Source organism: Cyphomyrmex costatus, unplaced genomic scaffold (assembly GCF_001594065.2).
Source record: "Cyphomyrmex costatus isolate MS0001 unplaced genomic scaffold, Ccosl1.0 scaffold649, whole genome shotgun sequence".
Taxonomy (NCBI): Eukaryota; Metazoa; Arthropoda; class Insecta; order Hymenoptera; family Formicidae; genus Cyphomyrmex; species Cyphomyrmex costatus.
Window position 1 is genome coordinate 227,303 of NW_017280210.1, and position 20,564 is coordinate 247,866.

At 38.2% G+C, this 20,564-nt stretch overlaps 5 protein-coding genes across 5 annotated transcripts; 1 reads left to right on the forward strand and 4 right to left on the reverse strand.

Moving 5' to 3' along the window:
* Positions 1-10,733: 10,733 nt before the first annotated feature.
* On the forward strand, positions 10,734-11,492 carry LOC108779950 (uncharacterized). The gene has a single exon (XM_018547522.1). The coding sequence runs from the start codon at positions 10,734-10,736 to the stop codon at positions 11,490-11,492; it is 759 nt and encodes a 252-aa protein (XP_018403024.1).
* A 3,007-nt stretch (positions 11,493-14,499) lies between these two features.
* Positions 14,500-15,132, reverse strand: LOC108779951 (uncharacterized). Its single transcript, XM_018547523.1, has one exon. It carries the CDS (start codon positions 15,130-15,132, stop codon positions 14,500-14,502), a length of 633 nt encoding a protein of 210 aa, XP_018403025.1.
* Positions 15,133-16,473: 1,341 nt separating this feature from the next.
* On the reverse strand, positions 16,474-17,292 carry LOC108779952 (uncharacterized). The gene has a single exon (XM_018547524.1). It carries the CDS (start codon positions 17,290-17,292, stop codon positions 16,474-16,476), a length of 819 nt encoding a protein of 272 aa, XP_018403026.1.
* Positions 17,293-17,436: 144 nt separating this feature from the next.
* LOC108779953 (uncharacterized) lies at positions 17,437-19,194 on the reverse strand. Its single transcript, XM_018547525.1, has one exon. The coding sequence runs from the start codon at positions 19,192-19,194 to the stop codon at positions 17,437-17,439; it is 1,758 nt and encodes a 585-aa protein (XP_018403027.1).
* Positions 19,195-19,203: 9 nt separating this feature from the next.
* Positions 19,204-20,112, reverse strand: LOC108779954 (uncharacterized). Its single transcript, XM_018547526.1, has one exon. The coding sequence runs from the start codon at positions 20,110-20,112 to the stop codon at positions 19,204-19,206; it is 909 nt and encodes a 302-aa protein (XP_018403028.1).
* Positions 20,113-20,564: the final 452 nt, after the last annotated feature.

A 20,564-nucleotide genomic window follows, 5' to 3' on the forward strand; every position in this document is an offset into this window, starting at 1 on the left:
TTCTTTGAACATACAGACTTATTTGCGTGAGTGCCTTCTTACGAACTACAGTATCAATTTCCGTCGGAAAATATATTTTAATTATTAAATACATACTTTATATTATATTATTGAATTTTACACTATTTCAGAATGTAAAATACATTTTATCTTGTCTTATTCCCCGCCGGAATTGCGATCTAATCTTATTCTTATTACTATGTCGATAAGCAGATTCCTGCGGATGAGCATGCCCCTGCCGATAATCAGATAGGCAACCCGACATAATGATGTGTATGTATCGGAAACACCCTGTACACCCAGCAAATTAATAAGAATCATAACATTAAAATTTTAATCACGTAGTCAAAAAATAAAAGAGAAACAATAAATTCGAAGACATAAAAATATATAACAGGAATAAACGTTTACAATAAAATTTAACCGCAAATCTTCAAAGAAGGAAATGAATATTTCTTTAATATTTCAGTCATATATATATATTTTTTGGAGGTAGTAAAGAAATGATCAGTGTCGAGACGTAATATTTTGGGCTTGATAAAAGTCTTTTACTTGCTGTGAGTTTGTGGCTTTATCAACAAACAAAATTTGTGCGATTTTGGTTAATTTTCCCTTGTATGGGACCTCTTATTACCGACTCACTCCGTTCTAGTTATACCAAGAGCTTGTGACGGCGTTACTCTAGTCGCAGCCTCTAGGACTGGTACTTCGTGAAAAAAGGTCCTGCTCGCCATTCGTGGTTATCCTTCAGGGAAGCTATATTAAAATGCTTCAAACGTCGCGTTCCCTTTCATCGCTATACGGAAAGCAGAAGAAACAAGATGGAATTCCGTTAAAGAGTCTTTCCAGGAATATGCTATGCACAAACTAAAGTTGTTGCACAGCCTGAAGTTACCAGAACGAGAAAAAGTTCAGATAATTATCAACGGCATTAATACTGCATCTCTTCGAGCAAATGCTATTACATTGAAAGCAGCAAACGTTGATGACTTCCTGAATATGATGTACGAGGTTACAAGTTCTTATGGAGATTCCTCTAGCAAACCCAGTGAACATGAATGTCTAACAGACAATCCGAAAGACGTCTTAAAAAAGACGACTTTAAGACGTTTACAAAAAGACATCTTTAAGATAACTTTTAGCCAAGTCCTAAAGACAATTCTTTTTAAGACGTCTTTTGGACGTCCTTTCCAGGACGACTTTAAGATTTTACAAAAAGATATCTTAAAGACGACTTTTAGTCAAATCCTATAAAGACATCTTTTTTAAAATATCTTTTGGACATATCTGTTTAAGACATTTTGCAGAACAAGAATAAGATAATATTAGATAATATTAGATAATATTAGATTTTCATAGTACTGGCGGTGTGTGTGTGTGTGTGTGTGTGTGTATATCGAAACTCTGTCAATATAACCTAATTAGTCCAGAAAAATCGTAATGTCCAAAATTAATCTGAAAAATGTCTGAACAATGACATTGTAAAATGTCTCAAAGACGTCTTATAGACTATTATAAGGAATGTCTGAGAGACATCCATCAAAATGTCTAAAATATGTCTAATATGACGTCTGACAGACGTGTAATAAGACTACTAAAAGACAGACATAAGGCGTCTTAAAGACGCCTTAAAGACGCCTTTTAGTAAATTTTTCGGACGTCCTACAGAATTTTATGACGTCTTTTAGGCGTCTTAAAGACGCCTTATTGTTCACTGGGAACCCTCACCCCCATTCAAGAGAAACGAGAAGACTAGAAGCTCTCCGCCTTCACCCACGAAGAAGGATCAGTCCAAGTCTGGCAAGGATGGAATCTGCAGTTACTGCAATGTCAAAGGTTATGGTAAGGCAAAATAGCATTAAATTAAAGAGAAAGGTGGTTCCCCCTTCTTCCACCCCTGCCCCGACGCCTGTAGCTGTAGCCGAGGAAATCAAGCCTTCTACAGTGTTAGCGGAATCATCAGTCTCTATGGCGTGTGTTAAGAGGGACTCGTTAATTAAGTCAAATAAAATACGTACTGTAGCGCAGGTTATCGCCATTAATGGTGCTTGAGATTGTGAGAATAATCGCTCAACGCAGTTATTTGTGAGGAATAAAATCAAAGCGTTTGAATTTCAAGTTTTGAAGCGATGATGGTAATTTTATTGTCGTTGATTTCGTGCGTATGAAATAAACTTTCGATATTCTTATGTTACAAGACAACCTTCACTAATTTTTTCTTTGTTGTCTGTAACTAGAAAAAGGTTTGCTTTATACACACATCGCGTAAGCGGTTAAGAGCCGATTGATTGGTAACAAACGGTGATTTCGCGCGAGCGCATCGCTTAAGGAAAACGTCATACACGGCCATTAATCACGTTCGTGGAAATTTTGGTCGCGTATGACTAATGCCATTCTCGTAAAGAGAGAGGGCCCGAATTGCCAATCGCTCTTGTCGGCCCGATGTCACCTTTAACTTTAAGTTTTCAGCAATTTTAATTGGCAGTAAAACCAGAGAATCTTTGTCTCGAGAGGTAATATATGTGCTGACGAACTTTCAGGAAGCACTTCTTGTCTTTGCTTTGAGTGTGTCAAAACCGTCGAGAGAATCGCTACAAAATCTTCGCTTAGTAAACCGCTGCGCCGTGAGAAAATTACAAAGAATTAATTCAGTTCTGAATAACGTAGTTTATATTATATGTATCAATTTTCATATTGATCGCTTTAGTATAAAATTTTATATTTCCTTTATTTTAATGAACAGTAATAAATTATTATAATGCTCTTTGTTTAAACTAAGAAAAGTGCTTTGATCTTTTGTGCCATCTTGAACCTTTCAAGTGCACGTGCGCTGAAATTTCAAATCGCGGTGCGCTCTCGAACAAATGGTATACCATGTAAATTTTCAGCGTTATTAGATTCAGGGTCTCCAGCTTCATTTGTTCGTAAATCTGATCTTAGTTCAATTTTCGATCCACCATCTCTTAATCTGTTGCAGTTTCGGCATTATTCTCCTATCAGAAGACGACCAATAAGCAGGTGGAAATTTTATCTTTTGGCGCGGGGTATGGCCTCGTCTGAAACCTCTTTTAACGTATCTTCGATCCAAGAGATCCTATCAGGGTCCACTTCATCTCCCAGTGGATCCAACCATATCTTCATCAGTAATGACGCAGTCATCATCATGGTCGAGCCGTGATGAGTTCCATCTAGGAAAATGCATACTCGCAATGTGCTCACTTCCTGTTATTGAATTATCCTTGAACTCTACAAATATACAATATTTTTATGATCCGAGTGAGTACCCGCGTGTTCATCCATTCATCATTTATTAATTCGCCTAGCCACCGCCAAGTAAGGCCCAGGTGATATCCAACGACTGAGACGCCTCTCAGATGAACACACGTCAATGCGCACCCCTGATTCAGCAAGAACAGATCGAGACCGCTGGCCCAATCCGCCAGCACAGTACACCTCCTATTTTTACCATACAGGTCCCAGTTGTGGTGTCTGGCGTTGAAGTCCCGTCCCACTATCACAGGCTTAGCTCGTTATCTCCTAATGAATGAGCCTAAATCAGTAAGGTAAAGTTTCGAAATCAGCTAGCGTTTTATTAAGGGAGAATAAACCTCGACAATCACCTTATATGGCCCCTGTACTACAGTGTATCCTTCTCCTCTTTCTAATGATAAGTATCGCTAACCTGGAGGGGCACCCTGCCAGGTTATTGCAACCGATATTTTGTCATTTGAAAAGCTCCTGGTGTCCATTGATATCAATGAGGGTTCTGAAATAATCGCTATTCCAACGTTTTTCTCCCACACGGTTCTCAGAACCAGGTCCTGTACGGCTATGGAATGATTCACTTTAATTTGCATTTCTGGAGCCATCGTCACGATAAGCCGTCTCACTCTGATCAGCCATGTTTATTTCAATTTCCATATTTTGATTTCTGTTTTCTCCGTGTGAATGACCCTGCGACCGATTATTTGTTATCTTCGGGTTGATGGAGGGGGACACCCCAGACTGCCCGCTCTATGAATAGCTCTAAGACCTCTACTCATGCATAAGGGCACCTTGGCTTGGACATACATTTACCGTATGACTTAGTTCTTTGCAGTTAAGACACGCGTACCTGCGGTCTACACTGCTATTACATGTGTTTCTTACAAGTCCTCTTGCCGTACATCGAAAGTGCGAAGGTCTTTTTTCCAAAAGCTTTACGCGAACTAAGAACTAGTCGATCATCAGTTTTCTTCTATCAGTCAGTCTAATTGCCTTCTTCAATGGACACTTGATTCACGCAGTTCCTACGCTCAAATAGTTCCTTCTCACAGATCCTACTCTCAACTCCGATTGATCGATGTCCACTGAACTACAAACTTTTGAGATTATTTCCTCCCTAGTAACAGATGATCGATATTGGATAATCTTGATTTTTCCATGGGGGAAGGACAAAACACCTTGACGTACGTTAGGTCTCTGAATAAGTTTTCCATTCTTCTAGTTAATTCCTTAGACTTATCCCTAGCATCTGCGCCACGCACTTTATAACGATGCGCCCCTAAATCGCATATTACCCGGCAACACTATCCAGCCATACCACTGGCCGTTAGCGGCGGTAAGGGCGCGGTGCGCCCTCATATATTTAAAACCAATAAATATAATATTAATTCATAGTTGCAGTAGCCGTTAACCGCCAGTCTCGCCAAACAGTTCCGACCGCCACCGGAAGCCGCCGATCGGGAATCTTTTCCTACGAGAAGCCGATCGGCGGAGACTATCGAGGCCGGTCAAGACATACGAGCGAGACTGGCGGACTAGTATAAAATACCGCGTTCCCGACATTAAATCGCCTTTTCTGCCAGTTTCCAGATACCGATTTGGACCTATTCCACGGTCACTAGCTCCTAGCAGACGATCGTTACGCACGACTTTCGACGAATCTATGGGGTAAAACGTTTTCTGCCTCCGTCGAGCGTTCTCGTCTGCCACTCAATCGTTGTATCCTGTGTTTCCTATTCCGAATTTCCTTCCCGATAATCAGCAATAGAAACGAGGTGGAGCGATCTCCCCCACGTCGAGCGTTCTCGGCCGCTGATTATCGGATCCGTCAAGATGTAAAAATATAAGGTGTTTCATTGCGCATGTAGGCGGGGCCGAAAATAGACCAGCCAATAAAAATTTAGCCCCAAATGTAGCGCGAAATTCAAATCAAGTATTATGATGTCAATAAAAGCTTAAAAAATATATAAAGTGTAGGGAGCCGGCGCCGGTTAAATTACCTTTGTACGCGGCGCAATGATACAAGATGCTGCGCGGGAGCACTTGCGCAAAGGCGATATACGACGCGAGCGACGCTAGGTTAGAAGAAACCGAAATGGCCGTGCAAGCGACACGTGTGTGTTCGGTCGATCTCAATTAAAGTTCTTTTACTTGTTAGAAGTGCATATTATCCGTCCATCCTATCCCTCGATACACTAATTCACTGTTATTTCCTACAAAAGTTTTCATAATAGTGAATAATAATAACAGTTTGATTCTTTCAGGGCAAATATGTTCATGTAGTGATTTGAAATTGATGTAAAATACACATACGTACTACTATTAAAAAACCGTAATTGTACAACAAATTGTTTAGACACGGTGTACTTGTCACAGATATGAATAATATTAATACATGAAGAAAAAACAGCCCATGATTAAGTAAAATGTCCATTAAAGCCAAAATAATTTTAAAATCTATGAATTAAGATTGCTACATTACCTTACTGATGAGTCCAGTAGTGGAAGCCGGGACGAAACGCCAACTTGTGATATTCTTCGCAATCTTAATTCATAGATTTTAAAATTATCATTACTTCAATATTAAATTTTAATATATGTCTTTCAACATATTATTAAGATCTAATAAGATGCTATATGCATTGAAAATTGTTACATTGATTGTCAATCTAACTAAAAGTGATATTACCGTGGTAGTTGTTTAGAGTTGCGTTGTAAGTCTGAAAAAATGTTCGGCACGCGATTAGGGGAACTATATACGCAGTATATAAAATTCACACATAATGATAATAATAAGCATCGTGATCTAGCTTTGACCAAAATAGGCTTAGCTTTGTGCTTCCTTCTTCTTTGTTATTGTTTAACAATTTGTACGGTCGTATAATTAAAATTAAAGATTCTAATATTTTTTAAAGATACAAAAAGAAATTTAAAAAAACAAATACCAAAAAAAAAATGAAACTATAAGCTCGCTAGGTCCTCGTCCTTAGTTCCGGGTAACGCTAAACGCGAGTATTTGTTAGGTACTCTCATTAAAATTGTGTGATGTGTGCTTTTCATTATTCTTATAATTATTATATATTAATAATTAAAATCATTGAACATCAAATTTTATGAAATTTGCCCTAACATTTAGAATTTACGGCCACCATATTGGATCCACTATTTTGAATTTTGAAATTTAAGTGACGATTTCGTAATTAGCGGTGGCGTCGAGTGGCTCACCGCTCTGTGCGATTGACTCGCGATTTGTAGACCCGAGTTCAATCCCATGTGCGCCCAAACGCGATTTTTCGCGTTTAATGAGCCAAAAAATGGCTCCACCTGGTGATCAAAAGATCTATGATCATCAGCGCCGTTCGGATTCGGCGTTAAACTGTAGGTCCTATACATCCGTATACATCAGTAGTATACATATCAGTAGATATTTGTCTCTAATATCTGACTGAGGTAGGATTCTGTGGACCAATCACCCACAAATCCGAAAAACAAATCTGATTCGAGAAACGAATATAGGCCTCGGACAAAAGAGGTCTATAGACGTCCTATGCTCCACATAAGGAGATAAAAGGAGTTGTCGTCGTCGTAATTAGCGAACCCGAAAATTTGTATATCAACACTGAAGGGTTTATGTACGCACAAAAAAAATTTGCAAAAAGTTTATAACAATTTCGATTTTTTGTTAATTAACAAATTGTTATATCAAAAAAGGTGCAGATCTCCGTTATAGTACACTAAATAACAAGTATTTAAAAAAAAATTCATTGCAATCGGTTCAGAATTTAGCCGTCACACAGTGGGGTATTTTCGCAATCTAGGTGGACAAAATTATTGCGCTAAAGCATATTCGTTTTTTTGCTTCTACAAGACTCGAATGATATAAAAATGTAATTTAGAGTGTATTTTCCACCTTTTTAAAAAATAATTTAATTAAATAAATAAATAAATAAATAATTTAAACGATATATTTTCTAAATATGCTTATAACATTTGTTATACCGCGTTATACCGTCATGTAATTATTTTTACGTTAAACCTAAACCCTTAAAGTGTACAGAAAAATCAAACTTTTTGTGCATAAGTTTGCATAACCTATTGATATGAGTGATAATATGCCGCGCGCGCTCGCATACGCGGTATACTACACCTGTCTATGCTTATAACATTTGTTATACCGCGTTATACCTTTATGTAATTATTTTTACGTTAAACCTAGACCCTTAAACTGTACAGAAAAATCAAACTTTTTGTGCATAAGTTTGCATATCCTATTGATATGAGTGATACGGCATACTACACCTATCTATGCTTATAACATTTGTTATACCGCGTTATACCGTCATGTAATTATTTTTACGTTAAACCTAATCTCTTAAACTTTATAGAATAATAGTTTAGAATGTATTTTCCCGTTCTTGGAATAATTTAAACTTTTTAACGATACGTTTTCTAAATAACATATAGGGTTCTGCGCGCGCGCGCGCGCGCGTGTGTGTGTGCGTGCGTGCGCGTGCGTGTGTGTATATGTGTGTGTGCGTGTGTGTAACAAAATGACTATTTAGAGTCACTGCTGTTTATATCATTTTCTGATGTACGTACATCACATTGTGGTTCAGATAATAAGTTTAACACTTCTGAACTGATTTTCCCATGTTTTGTTTTTGGGGGAGCACGTAAACTCGTAATTAATGGGTTAGAGGTGATAAGCAGTCTATTCAATAAGTCCCTGTTTGTGTCTGTTCTCAATGTTTTTCTTGTAAAATATTCCCGTATTGCCTGTGGTGTTTATTGCGTGCCTCTTGCGCTTTTTCGGAAAAATTCCCAATTGAAAGGATACAAGTTTCAATAATATCCCTTCCATGATCTAGAATTTTGTGAACGGAAACAGGCATTGGGTACCAATTATAATAGTTTACATACAATTTTCGCGTATTATTTGCATATATTCGCTAAATTTATCTAGATTAATCTGAAATCCGGAATTTAAACATTCTAATATGATGTGAAAGCGTTTGATTAGCTCTACGTTAACTTCTGTTATTTCAGCTGATTTTTCTGCATTTCTAAAAAATTTACGAGCCGTATTACCATCATTGGTATTACCCGTTTGCTGTTTCGGCATATCTATTAAAAGACCCAACTCACTCTTGAATTTGTCTTGTACGATCTTCCTTTTTTCATTAACCTTGTTTTTATTTATTGTGCCACGAGCTTGTGCTAATTTGAAATCGTGTCTATAGGAAATATGCAATACACATTCCATAAAACGTATCCATGAATGAAGAGGCGACAGTCTAAATGAAAGAAAATTCGTATTCACTGTTCTTTTTTTTTTTTTTGAAACATTAAAATTATTTACTTCACGTGGCTTCGCTCCACACAAGTAACACGTTTGTGTTGACATACATGATGACACAGCATTGCACACCTTGCCGTCTATCATACAAAATATTAATATAGGTTTCACATGCAATTCCATATCATTCATGCATACTTTTGTTGGCAAAAGATTTTTTATTTGATTTCTTATGTTTGTAACTTCCGCATTTATCAGATCTACTGATTCTTTGGCGAAAACTAATTTAATGGGACGACAGTATCTTGTTGAGGACGGTGACGGATTTTGCCAAATAATTTTTTTATGATCACTGAAAACAGTATACATTTGTAAAGGTATCATACATATACTAAACATACTTTCGTCTGTATAATGTTCTTGCGAAAATTTTTGTCGGTACCTACTTTGCTGAGCTCTATCACAACCCCATTTTATAATTATGTGAAGATTACTTCTTTGCGATGAGTGTACCACCTCCAGGACTTCTTCTAAAACTTCACACAATCGTGTGATTGTGTGATTGATGAGCGATTGAAGTTGTATTTCTGCTGCTGTAACAACAATATCAGATGGATAGCATAGTTGTTTAGCTATTTTTATTGTATAATACGCTGGATATAATTTATTATCAATAACTTGAACTTGTTGTCGTATAATGTTGTACTGATGTCTCGAAAGATTGGCATCAGCTATTAGCGCTAGCGCTTGATCTGGAGATAGTTTTTTTGAATCGTGAAGAGCAGACTGACATGCCTTTTTTATTTCAGTTCCTCTTGTTGAGGCAGCAGTACCGAGTTCTGCTACAATTGATGCAGAATCCTTCTTACCCACCAGTCGTAATTTAACTGCTGTAGCCATAGCTAATTCTTCGTGACTTGATTGTAATAAGTCTTTTATTTTTCGTTTTTTAGCCTTTAGACTACAATCATTAAAATTTTTTTCTGGTCTACCAAGTCTATTTTTGGAATCACAATGGTTGAGTTCAGCAAACTCAACTGTTGCGGAGCGGATTCGTAAGCGTGCACTGCTATTGGTATATTCTTTTAGATTAGATCCAATAGCAGCGAGCGCTCACAGATCGGCTCTGCAACAGTTGAGTCTGCTGAATGTGACCTTTGTGAAGTACTTGGTAGAGTTTGAGTTACAATACTAGGAAAAATAAAATCTTTTTCGAGCCACAAAGAATTAGCTTTATAAAATTGTTCTTGACATCTGGCCGATCTCGTCCATCTTTGGTTAATTTTGTGACAGATGTTTTTACATTCTAACTGATGTTTTTACATTCTTTATAGCTGTATCTGGCAATGAAAAATCATCAAGTCTTTGCAAAACAAATGCTAATACAACATTAGTTCTGGTATCATTTCCTGAATTTTTGAACCATATGTCAAAAATCTCCTTACGCGAAATTTGAAAAGGCATTGTGAAGTACAGAATTGTATTACCAATTATATTAAAATTTTCAATAGAAACTTTTAAAAGATTAAACGAGAAAGAAATGCAGAAACTCACAGAAAACAGAGTTCAGAAGGATATATTTATATCGTTCAATATATGTAATCATATCAAGGTGAAGCGAATTCAAAGAAAGTTTGACTTACTTTGACTTAATTTGTTGACTGCGACTCGTATTTATTACAATAGAGGCACGTTTTGCATGCGAGATCGAATCGCGCGACTTGCGTTGCCTAGCGGCAAGTGCGGCAGAACCTGTGGCACATATGAGCGCGCGCGGCATATTATCACTCATATCAATAGGTTATGCAAACTTATGCACAAAAAGTTTGATTTTTCTGTACACTTTAAGGGTCTAGGTTTAACGTAAAAATAATTACATGACGGTATAACGCGGTATAACAAATGTTATAAGCATATTTAGAAAATATATCGTTTAAATTATTTATTTATTTATTTATTTAATTAAATTATTTTTTAAAAAGGTGGAAAATACACTCTAAATTACATTTTTATATCATTCGAGTCTTGTAGAAGCAAAAAAACGAATATGCTTTAGCGCAATAATTTTGTCCACCTAGATTGCGAAAATACCTCATTGTGCGTCGGTCGATTTTTGAACACAAAAACCGACTTTATGCCCACCGTGTGTCGGTGCAAGCGGGTCGGCTTAAAAATGGCGGGGCTCGCGGTACCGACAATCCAAATTAACCTGCATCACAGCAAAGGCGCCTCGGCGATTCTAGCCAGGAGCATGGCTGTGATGCAGAAAGCAATAGCAATAATTCAGGAGCCTTGGGTCCTGAATAACGCTATAAAGGGTCTGAGTGGCTGTGGAACCATCTATAAAACAGACACTCAGGACAAAATTAGGACCCGCATTGCAATTAAGGGACTAAATGCTATTTTTATGTCACAGCTCAGTGATGGAGACACCACCGTTATACGGACAAGGCTGGAATACGATGAGGACAGACACTTGGACTTACTCATAGGGTCAGTCTACATGCCCTATGACTCCCAAGAAGAACCACCACCAAAAAGAGTGAGAGAACTGGTGTTCTATGCGAAGGAGAGGGGGCTTGAACTCCTATTGGGCTGCGATGTAAACTCCCACCACATAGGGTGGGGGAGCTCGAATATAAACCCGAGGGGAGAGAGCCTCCACAAATTCATTATGGACACCGGCTTGATGATCCTTAACAGAGGAACGGTACTCACCTTCATGGACTGCAGAAGACAAGAAGTATTAGATATCACCATTAGTACTGGGGGAGTGGCGGACCTGGTGCGGGACTGGAGGGTCTCTGGAGAGCCCTCGGGTTCTGACCATAGACAGATTCGCTACAATCTCCGGCATATGGTGAATAAGGAATGGGGTCGTAACCCAAGGACTACAAACTGGGAAGGCTATAGGATGGAGGCCATCCTATAGCCTGAAGAAAGCCCCAAACAGATTTCACTCAGAAGAGAATCTTGAATACGCGGCGCAGTTTGTATGTGACGCGATAAAAGAAGCCTATGAAGGAAATTGCCTGGAGAGACCGAAATGCTATACAACCAAAACTCCCTGGTGGAGCAAGGAGCTTTCGAAGCACAGGTTGGAAGTAAGAAGACTCTTCAATAAAGCAAGGAGGAAAAACTCAACAGCCGATTGGGGAGAGTATAGAAACGCCCAACGCGGCTATAGCAAAGCAATAATTATTGCTAAAAGGAAAAGCTGAAGGGATTTCTGTAAAGGCATTGAGAGCGCTCCAGAAGCATCCAGGCTAAACAGAATCCTCAGCAAAGACAACACACTACGTTTGGGATGTCTTAAACTCCCAAACAGAAACTATAACGAGACAGTAGAGGAAAGTTTAAAATACCTCATGTCTACACACTTCCCAGGGTTGCAGGAAAGATACTGTGAATTTTAACAGGAGACCAAGAAACCCGGGGAAAAACATAAACCAAAAGAATGGACACTGGCAACCAAGGTGGTGACTCTTGAAGGAGTCGAATGGGCTATCAAGACCTTCGAACCATACAAGACTCTAGGACCAGACGGCATCTACCCTGTTCTACTCAGGGAGGGTAGGAGGGTCCTAGTAGACCCCCTGACGAGAGTGCTCAGGGCTAGCACAGCACTTCTTTCTTGAGGCCAGAAAGTCGAAATTTACAACTGTTCGAATTTTTAAATGTCCAGCTCTTAATTTCGAAGCTATTGATTATACTGATTTGATTGATTGGTCTTCGGTCACAATTACAGCACCACCGTTACTACAGTATATTTCGTCCCAAAGTATTGAATCATTTATTGCGTCTGAAGGTATACCAGATTGGGAATGTTTGAAAATTCCGTGTCACACGCAAGCTGTCGAAAGATGTGTGAAATTAGTGACTAAGGCATCAAGCATAGTATGTGGATCTGACAGTAGAGATAGCTTCATCAGATCGAACTTAAAATCGCAATCTATTATGTCGAATTTTTATAACAAATCAGAATTCAATATGCAAGATTTGCAATAAAACTTTTTGCGATTGGTTGGTTGGGGAGAGTGGGTGGAGCTCACAGTACAACTACCTTCACGTGGTGAGTTCTGAGTCGTCTTCTATTTAAAATAAACGGGCAAAAAGTTGTACAATTGATACGTTATTTGTTGAGGAAACGTTAAATACCTACACATTTTTCGTATAAAAATTACTTTGAGCACTAAAAAAATTACTAAAAAAGGTAGATAAAAACTAATAGAAACTAATATATAATAAACATAATTTACAAAATTTTGAGTAAAATGCGTGAGCGGAAGACATTGACCGATTAAAATTTTTTTTTGCTCTAAATTCGTATTTATATGTAGCAAGTTTTGCGCACTATTACGATGCGCATCGGAAAATTTTTCATTTTTCGACCCACCCTAATATGCAATTTCCTTTCGATACTGTATAAATCCAATTATTATGTGAATTATGTGAATAAGGTAGGAATTTGGTAGGAATACCTAAGTTATAATTTCGGAATCTATGTGCTACGCCAGATATATATTCAAGTGCATTTTTCTGTATTATTTCTTGATTACAAACTTTTTCAAAATCTTCGAATAATTGTAATTTATCGGAACTTGGTTCATAATTATTCAAATGTTGTTCTAGAAAGATAAATATTTAATACATGGATAAATATAAAAAAAAAAGCAGGATTAGAAAGTAACTTGTTACTGTACAGTCAATGTTACATTTTTTAAATAATTGTACTTATTAAGAATGATAGCAGAATGTTAGCAGTTTGCACGCAGATTGACAACAAATTCAATCAGATTTGATTTCTTTTAAAAAATAATTCTTTTAAAGAATAATGAGAATTAGTTTTATTAGAGTATATATAATTACAAATAACAGTTTAAATTTTTCTGTATATATATACAGAAAAATAAAAAAGTATACAAAGTATACCTTCTTACTATTCTATTTTTCTATATACCTTCTATACTTTCTCCTTCTGATACGCCAGGTTCATATACGCCAGTTTCATCCCTTTCTACAGTATCGTCATTTTGGATTTGTGGTGAAAACATTAATACATCTTCTTGTTCCTCAGACAATCGATCCGCAAGATTATGTACATCAGTCATATAATTATTAATGAATCACAATTATTATCTTCGGTATTTCTGTTTTCAGAAACAACATGTTCCGAGTGTTTTCCAAGGATAAACCATTTTAAACGGTTTTTTTATTTCTACGGGTGTGGGATGATCATATCCATTTCGCATGTCTCTTATGTAGGAAAAAAAGTTTTCGAGGATATCTTGGTTTAATTTTCGAGTCAGCACATATTCTATATTAAATGATTCAGACGAGTACTTATCTTGTAGATGTGCCAACATTTCTCGCAATAATCTGTTACTTAACAAAATGCCTTTCTGAAATTGCAATAAACTTTTTCTATGTCCTACTCGCATTTCCATTATGAATTTGTCCGTATCATTAATAATCTTATTTTGTTCTTCTGTATTAACGCCATAAGCATTTGATATGCTACATTTACCATATTTAAATGTGCTATTAAAAATGTCGAATCAAGTGTTAAACAGTTGAAGTAATTCGAATGTCTGTTTCCACATTGTATTGCCAAGAAAACCATTTTCACCACATCTGTTGTAGCGTAAGGAAAACGAGAATGATAACGTTAGATTTGCTCTGGAAAAACTCTCTTTATTTCACAAAGTTGTGCGGTCTATAACAGCAATAATAATAACTGAATATACTTGACGAAAAAGTTCTCAAAAAGGACGTAAGGCGCGCCGGTATGATAAATTATTATCGACGCTAGATATCGATTTGTAACATTTCTCCCACCTTGAGTAACGGGAGGAACTCAACTTAAAACAAATTAAAATAAGACAACGTCATTAAGTTTAACGATTATTCTGTAAGAAAAAAAAAAATAAAAAATAATTTTAAAATTCGAATTTCTTTGGAGTGTTTACATGTCTACCACTCCTGGTTCGGACTTCTTTTACAGTGTCTAGCGTAGCAGGTTGCTGCTCCATATCCTTAATTCGCTCGATTGTGTCCTGTTCCACATCTTGGATTCGCTCGGTTGTATCCGTACTTTGTTCAGTCGCCCTCGCTGTATTTGTACATATCTCCAGTGGATACAGCCATTGAACTGGTCGCACCACCTCTCCGGATGCAGTCTTTACTTTGACTACTCGTACAACGCCATCCTTGCCTGGGAACACCTTAATCACCCGAGCTAATGGCCAGTCTAAACGTTTCAAATTGTCTTGACCTAACAGCACAATATCTCCTTCTTTTATTAGAGTACTGTTATTTTTGTTTCTGCGAGATAACTGACCCAGGTACTCGGAACGAAAGCGTTTACGTAAGTCATTTCGCAAACTTTGGCGATATCGCATTCGTTTATTCAAATTAACTTCCAACCTGTCCAAATCAGGTACTTCATTTTGCGAAATTTCTTGCAAAAAATGCATCGGTGTCAGAGGCTTCAATTGCGTCGGATCGTCTCCTAAGTATCCTAGAGGACGTGAGTTAATGATGGCTTCGCAATCACACAGGATCGTAGTCATTTCTTCTAAGAAAGACAAGCTCTTTTTAGCGTTTTCTTGAGCAAGTCTTTGGTTATTCTAATCAGACGCTCCCACCATCCTCCCCACCAAGGAGCTAATGGAGGATTGAGGCGCCAATCTATTTTCCGCGTTGTACTAAATTGTTTGATTTTGTTTCAATCGACTTTGCGGAGTAAATTGCGAGCTCCAACAAAATTTGTCCCATTATCTGTGTAGATTATTGACGGTCTACCTCTTCTGGCGATAAATCTACGCAGAACTTGTAGAAATGCCTCAGTAGAAAGGGATGTAGTAATCTCTAAATGGATTGCTCGATAAACTGCACATGTAAATAAGCAAATCCATGCTTTCTGCGATTTCTTCAGGAACAATGGTCCTGCGTAGTCTATGCCAACAATTTCAAAAGCATTGGCCTCATTCACTCGTTCATTCAGCAGATCCCCTGAAGTAGATTCTAGTTTGTTGACCTTGTGTCGTTTACAAATTATGCAATTGTTTATCACGGATCGTACTGCAGCTCTACAAGTAAGAATCCAGAACATTTCTCGCAAATTGCTCATTAGGATTTGAATTCCCGCGTGATTCAATTGCTGATGTTTGTGCTCGATTAACCTCTTAGTCAAAGAGTGTTTTGGATCTAGTATGATTGGACGACAGAAATCATGCGTATCGTTTCTATTAATGACTGGCGATTTCAAACGTAATAGTCCATTTTCATCTTCATACACTTTCAGTGTACTAAATCTTGTCTCATTTACTCCGTTGATTCTTGTTGACTCAATTTTAAGACTATAAATTCTGCTACGGTATACTCTTTTACAGTCAATTCACCTGTTGATCTTGAAGCTTGAGGCGTTTGACAGTTATGAATGAAACGAAGGATCCATGCCATGGTTCGTATTATTTTGGAGTACTTAGACTGCCCCTTCATATACCAACTCTCTTGTTGCGTTACGAGCATACATGTTTCTTCCAATACTTCATTGATCGGCAAGGATTGATTCTTATTGCCAGTTGATTTCTTCATCTCCTCGTAAATCTCCGTCTCGTTAATAGTATACTCACTTGTAGGCCATCGGTTCTTGTCTTGCCTGAGCCACTCTGGTCCCTCCCACCATCGCGATTGTATTAAATGCTTTACCGTATATTTAAATGCTTACACCCTCGCGAAGGTAGGTCTGCTGGATTCATGGTCCCTGGAACATGATGCCATTGACTCGGATCCGATAACTTACGTATCTCTTTCACCCGATTAGATACGAAGGTATTCCACGGCTTGTCTCTTTTTATCCAGGTTAGAACTGTTGTCGAATCCGACCAGAAAGAAACATCTTCTTGTTCTTAGTTTAAAATACTTTTAATAGAGTGCCATAATCTGACACCAATGGTGGCCGCAAGCAGTTCAAGTCGAGGAATCGTTGTCTTCTTTATTGGTGCCACTCTAGATCTAGCGACAAGAAGTTGCACGTAAACGTTTTCTATTCCTTCCGTGCGTGCAAATACAGCAGCTGCGTACGCATTTTGACTTGCGTCTACGAATATATGAAAGGACAAATTCCTTGTTTCTTCGTTTCGTTGGAAGGCCCAACGTGGTATTCTTAGCTCCTTCAACCAAGAGAGCTGTTGTTGCCATTCGATGAAATCGTTCTTGATGTTATCTGGTACTTCTGTATTCCAATCCATTTTATACGACCAGAGTTCTTGTAATAGTAACTTGGGTTTCAAAAATATAGGCGACGATATGCCAATGGGGTCAAAAGTTCGCTGCGCCGTTGACAATATAATCCTCTTTGTAATCTTCACATCAGTTTGTAACTCTAACAAGGATGGAATTAATCCTAGCGTGTCGTCTTCCTTGTTCCAATTCAAGCCGAGTACCGACGTAGATACTTCTGCTTCTTCTTGTCCTGAGTATTCCCAGCCACGGAGATCGAATTTTCCTTTTGCCATGACTCGTTTAGCTTCTTCTATAAATAAAAATAACTCCTCCTTTGAGTCGACGCTGGTTACGCAGTTGTCTACATAAAAGGATTTTTGTAGATGTCCAATAACTTTTCTCTCTGCGTTTGTCTCTGCTCTTTGTAACGCTTTCTCTAAATGGTATTCTATGGTGCCTGTTACATAGAGAGACAATAATAAAGTCGTGCACGACATCGTCATTACGATCATGTGTATATACGTATACACATACAGTTCTCGCGCTGCATGGCAACGGAAGTTCGGTGTTGGCATCTCAAAAGACAAGGTTTGGAGGAAGGGACGCTCGAGTCCGCGCGGATCGAGCGATCCCTTCGACCTGTTGCATCAGAGAACGCAGTTACACGCGCGCGTCACGTGTACAGAACGCCAATCAAAGAGCTCCCCAATTAGTGGGGAACTGCGTTCTTTCGAGGAAAAATTCATTCGTCCGGTGATGCCTCCTAGTAAGAAAGGGCTGCTAGATACACCGAAGACTACTCTCCGATGTCGATATACTTCTATCTGTTCTGGGAACATCTTTTTCCACCAGAGAAATCGCAATACATTTTTGTCTTCTGGTGAAACGCTTATTTGCAAAAAGGCTCTACGAATATTTGAAATTAGTGCTATCCTTCGTCGTCTGAAACCTAATAATATATTAGGAATCAATCCAATCAAATTAGGACCTGTTTCCAGACATTGATTAAGTGAGAGTCCATTGGTTCCTACAGCTGAGGCGTCAAAACCTGGTCTTATTCTGGTAGTGCTGTTTTCCTTGATCACATGTCTATGGGGAAGGTAATATCCTTCTTGCCTTATTTCTTCATCTGGAACTCTCTCGATGATTCCCTCTGCTAACCATTCATCGAATATACTCTGGTAATCATCGTAAAGACCTTGCTTCTGAAGTTTTCTCGTTGTCGATTCTAATCGACGCTTTGCATCATTCTTATTGTCCGCTAATGGTAAATGATCATATCTCCAGGGAAGTGATATTTCGTATCTTCCTTCTTCATTCACTTTAATTGTTTGTTGAAAGCGCTCCTTTACTTCTATCAGAAAGATGTCTTTTGTTTTCTTCGAGATTGGATCCGTTATCCCTAAAGTATCTAATTCCCATAAGTTGGCGATATTCGCATCTTGAGCATACATTGAGACGACCATGAGCGTAGAATCTTCTCTTCTCGTAGACTGAACATTAGTTTTTCTTAATAATGTCCAACCAAGCAATGTTTCAAAAGCGATTACTCCGCATTTGAGTTCTTTTTTCCTTCCAGTAATCAACTTTCCACAAATATCTGCTCCTATTAAAACAACTATGGGTTCGTCTCTGTTATCGACATCGGTAAGTTTTATTCCTTGCTGTTGCAATTCTTGTATCCATGGGCCTTTCTTCACCGACGGAACATTCCGGCAGATGACATCCTGATCTAAAGCCACAAAATTACAGGAATATGAATTATCCAAACTTTTTACAGAAATCTTGTATCCTTTATGCATCCGTGGTTTAGATTTCGCGCCGCCAAATAACATATGCACGACTTCTTGTTCAACTATAATCTGAAAGTCTAATTTTTTGGCATAACAATCTAATACATATGATCTGTGTGATCCTGTATCGAAAACCGCTCGTACCACGCGCTCTTTATCTTGATTAAATAATTTGATATGAAGTGTTTGTAGAAACACCTCACATGTTAGATGGGCACTAGCGAGGTTAGATTGCTGTTGCGTCTCATTAGTTTTCTCTATTTGATCCTTTCCTTGAGATACATTCGGCGTTCTACTGCGACACATAAGTAGTACGTGTTTCTTGTTACACCAAGCACATTTTTCTTTATAGCGGCAGAATTTAAAACTATGTCCTATCTTTAGACAATGATAACAGGCATTTTTTCCCTTAACAACTTGAAGTCTTTCGTCGTACTGCATTTTCCTTGCTTTTCCGCATGAGGTACTATCATGATTCTGACCACAGAAGATACAGTTGTGTTTGTCCTCCTTGATAGAGATAAGTCCCACAGCAGTTGCAACTTCCTTGGCTTCGGCTTTATTTTTCTTTTTATTCTGAAAATCGCTGAGACCAAATCCATCCACTGCCATAGCAATTCTTTAATCGCTTAGTACCTCTACTTGGAGAAAAAGCATCAGCTCATCCAATCGTTGTTTCGACGTAGAGGATGCAATAGCCTTAGGATTCCTTTGCCACACGCGTAGGAGATCTTCGGGTAACGATGATTCTACCAGTGGATATAACATGGCCGCACACATATCCGTCGTAACCCCCAATGACTCTAAGGCACGTAAATGAGTTTCTGGTCTGTCATAAATTTGAGATAATGATGTATGTGTACTTATCTTTGCTTTGCTTAATACTAATTTAAGTATCTCGCGTACATAAACTTCGATGAGTAAATCTTCTCTGCCAAAACGACTCTTGAGACTCTCAATTACCTTATCGTAGTTGGCAGCAGTCGGTGGGAAACTATTGACTAGCTCACTCGCTCTGGTACCTTCTGTTATTGCTTGTATTAAGTACTGGAATTTATCTTCTTTCGTAATATTTGGATCTTCGTGTATATTCTTGAATAACGTCCAAAATTTTAGCCAATCTTTGAGCTCTCCATTAAAATGTGGCAGTTGTATCTTTGGTAGCTTGTATACGCGCACATTGTCCCTGGAAGCTTGTGTTGTCTGTCTGGTATTCTGAGTATCTGATGGTTGGAGACGGCCGAGGATAACATCTAGCAAGGCTTTCGCCTGATGATATCTCATCTTGTACTCATCGGCTATCTCAGTTTCTTGTGTGAGTTGTTCCTCTGTCGTATCGGCATCGAGCATAACCTCCAACATTTTTCGGTTCATTTCCTCGAGTTCTCTATACTTATCACTCACCATTTCGAAACGTACCTGTAACTCTCGCGTGTCTGGACTTTCATTTAATGCTGCTGCGTTCAATAAACCTAAATTACGCGTGAACGCAATACGGACAACAGTGCGAGCTCTCTTTAATTTCTCCATCGTAACGTATCACTAACGGCTTCTTCTCACATATACGCCATAACGACAATACTAGTCCTCTCACGGTCGCCAAATTGTTGTAGCGTAAGGAAAACGAGAATGATAACGTTAGATTTGCTCTGGAAAAACTCTCTTTATTTCACAAAGTTGTGCGGTCTATAACAGCAATAATAATAACTGAATATACTTGACGAAAAAGTTCTCAAAAAGGACGTAAGGCGCGCCGGTATGATAAATTATTATCGACGCTAGATATCGATTTGTAACAATAACCTTGACAACATATGTCAAGGTCAAGGTCATAGCGCTGGCCTCTCTTTTTATGCACTTTTACCCTTCTTTTCTTTTTTCCCTTTTTCCCAATAAAATTAAAACCAATTTAAAATTTCGAATATATCATTACTTCGCCTCGCATAAGGATGTTAATTAAGGAAATCGAATTTTTATTCTTA